Source organism: Neoarius graeffei, chromosome 24 (genome assembly GCF_027579695.1).
Source record: "Neoarius graeffei isolate fNeoGra1 chromosome 24, fNeoGra1.pri, whole genome shotgun sequence".
NCBI classification, from domain to species: Eukaryota; Metazoa; Chordata; class Actinopteri; order Siluriformes; family Ariidae; genus Neoarius; species Neoarius graeffei.
In genome coordinates, this window is record NC_083592.1 from 57,746,118 (window position 1) to 57,758,196 (window position 12,079).

General features: G+C 40.4%; 1 protein-coding gene across 6 annotated transcripts in view; it reads right to left on the reverse strand.

Annotated features, from left to right (window-relative positions):
• The window catches only part of tia1l (cytotoxic granule-associated RNA binding protein 1, like), a 30,735-nt gene extending 19,427 nt beyond the window's left edge, over positions 1 to 11,308 (reverse strand). For 4 of the 6 annotated variants that reach the window (XM_060907529.1, XM_060907530.1, XM_060907526.1 and 1 more), the window contains exons 1-4: positions 11,108 to 11,307; positions 8,099 to 8,195; positions 7,708 to 7,806; positions 374 to 428 (exon numbers count right to left, since the gene is read on the reverse strand). In XM_060907529.1, the coding sequence (XP_060763512.1) occupies positions 374 to 428; positions 7,708 to 7,806; positions 8,099 to 8,195; positions 11,108 to 11,139 (283 nt within the window). In that variant the 5' untranslated portion in view covers positions 11,140 to 11,307. Of the gene's footprint in view, positions 1 to 373; positions 429 to 7,707; positions 7,807 to 8,098; positions 8,196 to 11,107 lie in introns of all 6 variants that reach the window. The other 2 variants (XM_060907527.1, XM_060907528.1) reach the window with 2 other exon arrangements.
• Between the last annotated feature and the right edge of the window lie 771 nt (positions 11,309 to 12,079).

Below are 12,079 nucleotides of genomic sequence, written 5' to 3' on the forward strand. Positions count from 1 at the left end.
AGTCAGGCTGTCTGTTGTTGCCCAAATGAGGATGGGTTCCCTTTTGAGTCTGGTTCCTCTCGAGGTTTCTTCCTCATGTCGTCTGAGGGAGTTTTTCCTTGCCACCGTCGCCACAGGCTTGCTCATTGGGGATAGATTAGGGATAAAATTAGCTCATGTTTTAAGTCGTTCAAATTCTGTAAAGCTGCTTTGCGACAATGTTTATTGTTAAAAGCGCTGTACAAATAAACTTGAAACTTGATAGAGTCGTTTCCCGGCGTTTTAATGTGCACGGACAGTGCATCCGCGACGAAAATGAGACGGATACGGTCTAATGTAAACACCACCTCAGATATTCCCATGAGGAATGATGCCATGAGGCATGCACACTTACTGCTTGTGTCTTTCTTCTGGCTGCTCGGCATGGAGGCCCAGTTCACCTTCATGTCCTGCAAGTAACAAAAGATAAAAAAAAAAACAAAAAAAAACATTAAAACAAACATGGAGAGAAAACCCTCCAACTTACTTCGCATGATATTAACGAGTCTCCAAACGTAGAAACGGACTGATGAGAGGGGAAAAACAACTTAAACTCCATAAGCAGGAGGGGGGAGGAGGGGGGGGGGGGGGGGGGGAGAAAAAAAAAGGTCCTGGGCAGTAACTTAAATAATTTAAATAAAATAAAGTTTTGTTTTTTAAATGAAATCTTAAAAAATATTTCTATGGAGTAAAAAGGTCTATAGACTTACAACAGAGTGACATTAACGTGTTTTACTCCTCAAACGCTCCTTTCATTACCTGTTGAGGATAAAATATTTGTACTGAATATATTTTTGCTGAAATATCGAGGAAGAAGAAAAAGGAGGAGGAGGAGTCATTTCCTCCTAAACGACTGCTAAAAGACGAGTTTCAAACCTGTGGCTTTGACTTTACAATGGAACAGGTCCGGGGGGGAATTACATGTCTTTGGAAGGAAAGAACTGTGTCACACCTTTAATATCAGCCCACACACGCATACGTCATCAAAACCACACTTATGAATAACTGAAGATGCAAATGTCAACACCCGACATATCCAGGCCGATCAGGTCTGTGTACACTGTGCCCATTCACTTTAGTTTTGGAGTTAAATCAGGAAAACAACATTCTATTTTCAGTTTGTTTTTCGCAACACGCATTCAATTAGGAAATAGATCCAAAAATTAATTATATATTTTTAAATAAATAAAATAGAAATGGCTCATTTTTAAACGTTCATCACACAAAGTCTAGAACACAAACGTTACTGAATACAAATATGAAAAAAAGAGCATTGACTTGAAAGTACAAGCCGTCTACTTTATAGACGATTCTTTAAAGCAGATTTGCAGAACCTTTATTTTTAAATGAATTTCTGAGTGGATAGTATCTCCATCCTTGATTCTTGTATGTTGCATAAATGGGAATAAAAAAAACATTGAGAGTTAAAATTGACCACAAAAGTTGTGATTGGCGCTGCCCTGCTGAGCCAGCCAGCCCTGAGCGCGTGACGTCACAGCGGGAACCGGTTTTAAGGCCGAGGCCTTTTACAGCTATAGACCAAAGTCATATAAATAAAAATTTATGGTGAAAGTAAGAAATAGCGTTACCGACTCGCTCAACTAAGACTGATTTGACTTCATTGATTGTGGGTTGACTCTTATTAAACAGGACGGGTGCTATAACTTATGCAACATACATGTACATGCATGCATTTTCACTGATAAAACACAAAAGGCTTATTAAATAATCAGATGAACTGAGACAATCACATTCTGAAGCAAATTAAATAATCTTATACCGCTAACTTAAACACACAATACAAGTTACATGGATTAATCTAAATGCAGGTAAACAATGTTTTTTTTTTTTGTTTTTATTCAAATGAGAGTCGGAGCTTACCCGTCTGTGTTCTCGGTTCTTGAAGGCCGACCTTGTGGCCGATCGTTTTTAAACAATCTGACTTTCAGTTGTTCATTCAGTTCTCCATTCATTCGCTTCTTCCACGTAACGTAGAGATGGCAGCAGTATCCAGTTTAGAAATAAGACAGCTGCTCCACTCATTCTCTCCATACTGTAGATTCTACAGTGGTGCTTGAAAGTTTGTGAACCCTTTAGAATTTTCTAGATTTCTGCATAAATATGACCTAAAACATCATCAGATTTTCACACAAGTCCTAAAAGTAGATAAAGAGAACCCAGTTAAACAAATGAGACAAAATTATTATACTTGGTCATTTATTTATTGAGGAAAATGATCCAAGATTACATATCTGTGAGTGGCAAAAGTATGTGACCCTTTGCTTTCAGTATCTGGTGTGACCCCCTTGTGCAGCAATAACTGCAACTAAATGTTTGCGGTAACTGTTGATCAGTCCTGCACACCGGCTTGGAGGAATTTTAGCCCGTTCCTCCGTACAGAACAGCTTCAACTCTGGGATGTTGGTGGGTTTCCTCACATGAACTGCTCGCTTCAGGTCCTTCCACAACATTTCCATTGGATTAAGGTCAGGACTTTGACTTGGCCATTCCAAAACGTTAACTTTATTCTTCTTTAACCATTCTTTGGTAGAACGACTTGTGTGCTTAGGGTCGTTGTCTTGCTGCATGACCCACCTTCTCTTGAGATTCAGTTCATGGACAGATGTCCTGACATTTTCCTTTAGAATTCACTGGTATAATTCAGAATTCATTGTTCCATCAATGATGGCAAGCCGTCCTGGCCCAGATGCAGCAAAACAGGCCCAAACCGTGTTCATACCACCACCATGTTTCACAGATGGGATAAGGTTCTTATGCTGGAATGCAGTGTTTTCCTTTCTCCAAACGTAACGCTTGTCATCTAAACCAAAAAGTTCTATTTTGGTCTCGTCCGTCCAAAAAACATTTTTTCCAACAGCCTTCTGGCCTGTCCACGTGATCTTTAGCAAACTGCAGACGAGCAGCAATGTTCTTTTTGGAGAGCAGTGGCTTTCTCCTTGCAACCCTGCCATGCACACCATTGTTGTTCAGTGTTCTCCTGATGGTGGACTCATGAACATTAACATTAGCCAATGTGAGAGAGGCCTTCAGTTGCTTAGAAGTTACTCTGGGGTCCTTTGTGACCTCGCCAACTATTACACGCCTTGCTCTTGGAGTGATCTTTGTTGGTCGACCACTCCTGGGGAGGGTAACAATGGTCTTGAATTTCCTCCATTTGTACACAATCTGTCTGACTGTGGCTTGGTGGAGTCCAAACTCTTTAGAGATGGTTTTGTAACCTTTTCCAGCCTGATGAGCATCAACAACGCTTTTTCTGAGGTCCTCAGAAATCGCCTTTGTTCGTGCCATGATACACTTCCACAAGCATGTGTTGTGAAGATCAGACTTTGATAGATCCCTGTTCTTTAAATAAAACAGGGTGCCCACTCACACCTGATTGTCGTCCCATTGATTGAAACCACCTGACTAATTTCACCTTCAAATTAACTGCTAATCCTAGAGGTTCACATACTTTTGCCACTCACAGATATGTAATACTGGATCATTTCCCCTCAATAAATAAATGAACAAGTATAATATATTTTTGTCTCATTTGTTTAACTGGGTTCTCTTTGTCCACTTTTAGGACTTGTGTGAAAATCTGATGTTGTTTTAGGTCATATTTATACAGAAATATAGAAAATTCTAAAGAGTTCACAAACTTTCAAGCACCACTACCATTACTGCTTGGCTCACGCAATTACTAAAACCGCGGGAAGGTCACTGCCCGAGTGATATGTCCCATCCCAGCAACAACCCCCAGCTCACGTTCCAGGAGGACTGGTGCAACTGAACTCACTTTAAAAAAATAAAAACTTTCCTTTTCTTGTAGTTTCCTTTAATTGTTGGTACTTCACCCTCCTTCAATCCGGGCTTATAGCCAACACTTCTCAACAGATCAGAGGTGTCGTACGAGTCTTCAGTAAAATGTGCAGAGCAGAGGAGAGACCCCTTCATAGGCGCCCAATGTTCCCCTGAATTTCTCGCAAAACGCGTCCAAATCATTGCAGTTTGAACATTCTTGAGCTATGAACGCATTCTTGGGCTATGACCACCTTCTGTCGTGTTGCTGCAACAGCCAGCAAGACATCTACATAGCATGGCGATAAATTAGCTCAAAATGGAGGATAGGAGTTGCAGTCAGCTCTGTGTTTTAGTATAGCGGAAATGGCGATGAGACCGATAGACTTCCTGCTGTGATGTTACCGACATCAAGGTCATTCACTCAGACCGCTACCTATATAAATCACTTTAATCATAAAAATGACTACATTAGATTTATTGTTGGCACTTAAAACTATTCCTGTGCCATTCTTGAGGTCTCAAGGCATATAAATCAAAGTGAGGCCATGGTTCTGCGTATATGCTTTAAGGTCTGTAACTCTGGAAGCCTGTTTATTTTAAATACTCTGCCCAGCCAAAAAAATAAAAAAATTAAAAAGTTGCACAATATTTCAATGTTCTGCCTTTAGCTTTGATTATGCTGTGCAGTCACTTTGGCATTGTTTCTACAATCTTAGACATCACCACAACATTTATTTCCATCCAGAGTTGCATTAATGTCCCTCTGAGATCGTGTCATGACTACAGGAGACTCAACCCTCTAAACTCTTCATCCCAAAGACTCTCTCAGTGGGGTTAAAGCCATAGGCAACGGTTTTAATTTTATGCACATATGCACTTCTGGTCCCAAGAAGTATTGTTAATAAGTAATAATTAAAATAAGTTAGTGCGGATCACGGCGAATTTCTGTTCAGCTATTTTCGGGACCACTCGGCGCGAGACATCACTTAAGCCAAACAAACCGCTTGAGTTGAGCCCACTTCTGTTTACTTACATTGCCATTCGGCTTGAGTGCAGACGTGCGTTCAGGAATTTCCAAAGAAAACCCCCCATGCCTTATTGTTGTACAGTGAACTGTAACAACGGGACCGGTTCAGGAAGAAGTCTTTACTTTTTTCCAAGAGAGGAGAAGAGGCAGAGAGAGTGGATTGGCTTTTTCCAGAAGAGGAGAAGAGGCGGAGCAAGTGGGTTGGCTTTTATTGAAAAAGGACAAGAGGTGGTGCAAGAGGGCTGGCTTTTTCCGAAAAAGGAGAAGAGGCAGAGCAAGAGGGTTGGCTTTTTCTGGAAGAGGAGAAGAGGCGGAGAGAGTGGATTGTGCGCATGAAAAAAAAATCAAGCAGTCAAAGAAGAAACGGAGCAGCAACGCTCAAGCAAAAAGGAGAAGATTGGAGGGAAACATTTTTACTTTTGCTTGCAATTGACAAGTCAAGAATCCTGAGGGATCCTGTACAATCATTGTGGAAATGAGGCAAAGGGATATTTCCTCGCTTAGAGTCGGCTATAAATAATATAATGCCGTGGATGGCAGGCTAATGTGGCCTACCGGTGCACTGTCCAGTAATCGTTCCCTATATCCACTAGGGAGGGCGGTTTAATTATTCTTCAAAAGGGCTCTTATTTAGTATTATGACAAAAGTAGGAATTTATCATAATTACTAGGATAACTCGTTTGGGCGCGAGTCTTGTTGAGGTCCGGGGTCACCGTGATAACAGTCGGCAGAGTCGCTGTCCGATTCCGAGGCCGCACGGTCAAACCAGTGAGCCACATTCACCGATTGCTTCGCAACGGCCATAGGCTCATACATATACGGTTTCACCTCTCGATATTCAATTTGGAGAGTTCCTACTTCAAAATCGCTATCAGACATTTTACACAACCTCTCACGACCAAAGTCCGTACACGTGTGCTCGGTTCGCAGGTAAACACAGAGCTGCTCCCGGTCTGTTTGGCTTAAATGACGTCACGACGACGGTCGCCTGGCAGTGAAAGTGCGCATAAGTGAGATGTAAACAAACCTTCGCAAATTGGGCAAAACAGTATATTTTAACTGTTTTATTCAATTTTAGGTGCAAATTAGACACCAGGAAAATTGAATTTGCTTTTTGGGTCGTTCTTCTAGACAATAAAGTTGATATTCTACGTTTCACCTCCGACCACTGCCTATGACCTTTAAGGTCAGCACTCTGTGGTGGTTAATTCATGTGTAAAATGATTCCGTGTGCTTCCTGAACCACTCTCACTATTCAAGCCCTAATTTTATTTCCCATACCATCAAAAATAAATAAATAAATTCTCCTGATTCGTCTCACTAATGAGTGGTTTCTTATCTTTCCTGTTGTTTACTTGATACTTTAGCGAAAACCTACTTTTATTAATAATCATATCATCGCATTCATTTCTGTCCTCATTCACTCCCTGCTTTTTGGCACGGTCTGTTAACATTCAGCGTTTTTTTGACATTTGATATTTTGTCAAGAGGTGGGCTCTGTTTTTTTTATGAATGAGCAGAGAAATCAGTCCTAGGCCGATGGTGAAAGGGTCAAGGGGGTGTTCAGTAATCCAAACGACTCATGAAAGAAGTGTAGTGTAGTTTTGTTCTGTTTGTTTCTCTGGTGGTCTGCCTGAAGGATTACCCGAAGAGGAATTAAGCAGCTCGTGGACACTGACAACGCTATTTTCTGGAGTAATGGAACACCGACCCTTTCCGTAAGGCTGACCGAGACAAACAGCGCTGGAGATGGTGAAAAGGAGTTTTTCTGTTTCCCTGTCCTGTCCAAAAGCCCGTTGACTAACTCTCCAAAAAACTTTAATTCTCCCCAATCCCTCCTAAAATCCACTGTACACTCACTAAACTTTCTCCTGGTTTGATTTCCCTTCCTAAATTGCTCTTAAGCCCTGATCTCTCCCCCCCCCCCACCTTAAAATAAAAAGCACTGTTGTGATTGAAATGACCTGAGCATCCCAGTCATGCTACAATACAGACCAACAATTTGACCTTCTGAAACACAGTAACATCTTTTCCATGACCACAGGACATGTCTTCTGACATGGTTGTTTAAGAAATAAGAAGCGACTCACTGCATCAGTTACGATTAAAAGAACTGGTGCAGCTGAAACATCAAATCACTGCAGTAATTATCCAGTCGCAGACTTTTAAATGTTTGCTTATTTACATTCAAATGATGCCTTTTTTTGGCCAGACAGTGTACATATAATACAAAAAAAAAAAATTCTGGTCACAAAACGATGAGTAGCTGCAACCTGGTGCTATGTGATTATAACCGGACTGAAGAATCCATCAGGAATTTTATTCCGGAATGGGACTGACGTTAGCCAAAATGTTCTAAACATACTATTACAGATTAGCACTGAAAGACAGAGTGATTCAGCTTGACATGGCGTAACTGCAGAAATCTGTTCGTTGTTACAACCCTGTAGTTTGTGGACTCGTTTGAGACGAAACGCTTTATGGTCAAAGCACGTAGGACGTCATTGCACCGACAGCCGAGGTGCACACGAATATTCATAAATTTATGAATAAAACCAGTCGTACTGTATCTAGTTTCAAAAACGAGGTCTGCTGTGTGTGTGTATAAAATTGCATGTATTGAAAATTTATACACAATGTGTGTCGTGAGAGTGTAGCAGTAGGTACCGATGGATATTAGTTTGCAAAAGCTAGTCTGTTGGGAAAACGTGTGACTAAACTTTGTGAATGTAATGACCCCCATCAACAGAATCAGGATTTTTTTTTCTTTAGAGTAAATCACTTACCTGTTGCGGGTTTTAAACAAAAAATAAAATAAAATGAGGGACAAAATTCGAACTGTCTTTCCTAATATTACCTTTCCTAATATTTTCCGTCCGTTCATGGCGGCCAGGGCAGCGGCAGCGTGCATGTGCTCAAAGAACTCCACGAAGCAGTATGGGTCATTTCCTGCCGTCTGAGAGAGAAGAGAAGAAAAAGAAAAGCTCATGCTGGGTCAGAAACTGTCCTCCGACATCTGCTGAAGTAATATTGCACCCTACTGTCATTTCAGCTTTCACTCTGAAGAACAATGTGACTGCTTTTATGTTTAAATGATGCAAGATAAAACCCGACCAATAAACATGGTGAATAAATAAATAAATCTGCTGTAAACAGTCACTAGATTAATGGAGTTGAAAATCAGACCAATCAGTGATCTGTTATTCCTAGCTCCGCCCCCACACTGATGTGTCCGTGCATCAACTCACATCGATGATCATTTTGCAGCTCTTACAGGGTCCAATCTGGGTGAACACCTGCATGATGAGAGCCTCTGTCACATCCCTGGACAGGTTTCCGACGTACCTAGAACAAACAAACAAAAAAAAATAGAAAAATAAATTTAAAAAGGGGGGGGGGGGGGGGGGGGGACAGATTTACAAGATGATACTGCTTTGAGAAAAGCTCGAATAACGTTAAAACTCTGTGACAGGTTGAGAAACATGACGGTTCCTTATAAAGAGGTGCTTTGATACAGGAAGTAGAAGAAAATGTGGAATGATTTGAAAGGAGAACATAATGCAGGATGACACACTCAATCCACGTTGTATCCTGATGCTTCTCTAGAATGCCTGGTTTAAAGCTCATAGGCAACAGTTTTAAATTTTACGCACATTTAAAACTTTATATGTTAAAAAACCCTCTGTAATTTTCTTCTCGTCCCAAGAAGTATTGTTAATAAGTAATAATTAAAATAAGTTAGTGCGGAACACGGCGAATGTCTGTTCGGCTATTTTTGTGACCAATTGGCGCGTGATGTCATTTAAGCCAAGCAAACTGCTTGAGTTGAGCCCACTTCCGTTAACTTACATTGCTGTTCGGCTTGAGTGCAGACACGAGTTTAGGAATTTCTAAAGAAAAAACATGCCTTGTTGTGCAGTGAACTGTAACAACAGGACCGGTTCAGGAAGAAGTTTTTACCTTTTTCCGAAAGAGGAGAAGAGGCAGAGGGAGTGGATTGGCTTTTTTGGGAAGAGGAGAAGAGGCGGAGCGAGTGGATTGGCTTTTTCCGAAAAAGGAGAAGAGGCGGAGCGAGAGGGTTGGCTTTTTCCGAAAGAGAAGAGGCAGAGAGAGTGGATTGTGCGCATGAAATAAAATCAAGCAGTCAAAGAAGAAACGGAGCAGCAACGCTCAAGCAAAAAGGAGAAGATTGGAGGGAAACATTTTTACTTTTGCTTGCAATTGACGAGTCAAGAATCCTGAGGGATCCTGTACAATCACTGTGGAAATGAGGCAAAGGGCTAATGTGGCCTACTGGCACACTGTCCAGTAATCGTTCCCTATATCCACTAGGGAGGGCGGTTTAATTATTCTTCAAAAGGGCTCTTATTTAGTATTACGACAAAAGTAGGAATTTATCATAATTATTAGGATAACTCGTTTGGGCGCGAGTCTTGTTGAGGTCCGGGGTCACCGTGATAACAGTCGGCAGAGTCGCTGTCCGATTCCAAGGCCACAAGGTCAAACCAATGAGCCACATTCACCGATTGCTTCGCAACGGCCATAGGTTCATACATATATGGTTTCACCTCTCGATATTCAATTTGGAGAGTTCCTACTTCAAAATCGCTTTCAGACATTTTACACAACCTCTCACGACCCAAGTCCATACACGTGTGCTCGGTTCGCAGGTAAACACAGAGCTGCTCCCGGTCTGTTTGGCTTAAATGATGTCATGACGACGGTCCCCTGGCGGTGAAAGTGCACATAAGTGAGATGTAAACAAACCTTCGCAAACTGACAAACACAGTATATTTTAACCATTTTATTCAATTTTAGGGTGCAAATTAGACACCAGGAAAATTGAAGTCACTTTTAGGGTCGTTCTTCTAGACAAAGTTGATATTGTACATTTTACCTCCGACCGTTGCCTATGACCTTTAACCCACGTGTGCTCAGGAGATTACTGGATGATGGCAGGAGATTCAGATTTTTTCCCCCGGAAGCATGCTTGCCAAACCTGATTTTTTTTTTTAAATGCCAAATTGCTTGGCTTACTTCGGAAGATGATTTTGGGAGGAAAAAAGGCTGTGGTGTTAGACACTCAGTCATGGTGTGATCTTTAAACTCACAATGCATGTGTGTGTATGCAATATCTTCAGATCAACTTTGGAAAGTTTTCAACACCTCACTTTACCAAACGGTCACCTGGTTAAGTTTATACAGGAAAGGAGACTGAGGAGCGATAAGAGTGTAAAAGAGTGCTGCTTTTCTCCCCTGGGTGAGTCTAAAAATAACCAGTGAAGATTTTTCTGTAAAGCAAACAATCAAGAACAGAAATGGAATTGATTCCCACAAAGACGGCCCAGGAGATCACACCTACAACACACTGTGTGTCATTTTTTTGGACGTGTACTGTCTTGTGTTTCAATCTCAGGCAGAAAAGCTCCCAAACCCCATTCCTGGCACCCATGGGAATTTTATTTTCAACTAGAAACACAAAACTGTCACAGAAGGAATAGTCTGAACCACCGAGAGTTGTATTTAAGGCAGATCATTTTGTTCTTGAATTCTTTATTCGAGTCTTCCTCCATGTTCCAGGCCAACACACACACACCCCTGACTTTGCCACGTTTTCACCTAAACCCCCGGCACTCTCAGCAGGATAATCACTCTTCCAGCACCTCCACACAGACCACTTTCAACTTTCTCCTCATCTTTTTTCCTTTATAAACTTTCATGAAGCTTTATTTCGCTCTCATGGCAAACAGAACCTCAAACCGAGCGCTAATGGCACACAAACCGGATCTAGCCGGTTAGCTAACGGCATAAAAACTATAACTTGTGTTCAGGTTACTCATGTTCGAACAAAACTAAACAGAGATTTTATATTATATAATTACACTATATATAATATATCCATAAAAAATCGACTGATTAGATTAGAGATAAGACAAAAAGCAACTTTGCTAGGTGGCTACATTCTGTTCTACATTCTGTTCCCCGGCTACACTATGCTAACTAGCTAGCTAACGCCAATTTTACAAAAAAAAATAGCCAGGATTTTTTCCCCGATTTTATTTCCTACTTTTCGGCTGATTTGCAGAGTATTATCTTCACCAACGATTATCGTTTTTATTGTTACCTAATCCATTTGGTACAAATCCAGCTCGTTGGCTAATGCTAATCATTCTCTGCTACAGCGTGACCATTCCTCAGGCTAGTCAGCTAGCGAGGAAGCTAGTTCACTTTTATGCTAATTAGCTCGATATACTTACAACGTCTTGGGCTGGTCATCATCCGCCATCATGCTGCTCAAACGCTTCCAAACCGCCACTTAAAAATTTCTAAAGGTATATTTTAAAGATTAGAGCTGAGTTCAGTGACTTGAATCTACAAACTTTTGTTTTCCGTTAAAGAGAAATTACTGGATTAACTTCCTCTAACGTTACTCCAGAAACATCGTAATGACGTTGCAGTATTCGTTCTCGCGAGATTAGAGAACGCGAATCTTGCTCTATCGCCACCTACCGGATTGGAAGGCAACGTCAAGTAAGTCAAATAAGATGGGGTTAAAAAATAAAATGAAATAAAGAAAACGAATCTGACGAGTGGCACATTGTGCAAATGTAATATTTGTGATCAATAGAGGTAAATTGCATTTAGTTATATTTTCGAATTAAAGACATTTTAATGCTTTTTAAATTTAATTATGTCTCATATAAGACCTTGAAATAATGATAGATATTTAAAATTTATCTATTACAGTAGTTTAATGCTTGTTTTTTAAATTTTTAATGTAGATATTTTATTAGTTCAAATTTATTTGTTATGAGTCTTTGACTCATTGTACATATCAACGATAAATAAAGTCATGATTGATTAATTGATTGATTGATAAATCATATATAAAACCCCGATTCCAAAAAAGTTGGGACAAAGTACAAATTGTAAATAAAAAATGGAATGCAATGATGTGGAAGTTTCAAAATTCCATATTTTATTCAGAATAGAACATAGATGACATATCAAATGTTTAAACTGAGAAAATGTATCATTTAAAGAGAAAAATTAGGTGATTTTAAATTTCATGACAACAACACATCTCAAAAAAGTTGGGACAAGGCCATGTTTCCCACTGTGAGACATCCCCTTTTCTCTTTACAACAGTCTGTAAACGTCTGGGGACTGAGGAGACAAGTTGCTCAAGTTTAGGGATAGGAATGTTAACCCATTCTTGTCTAATGTAG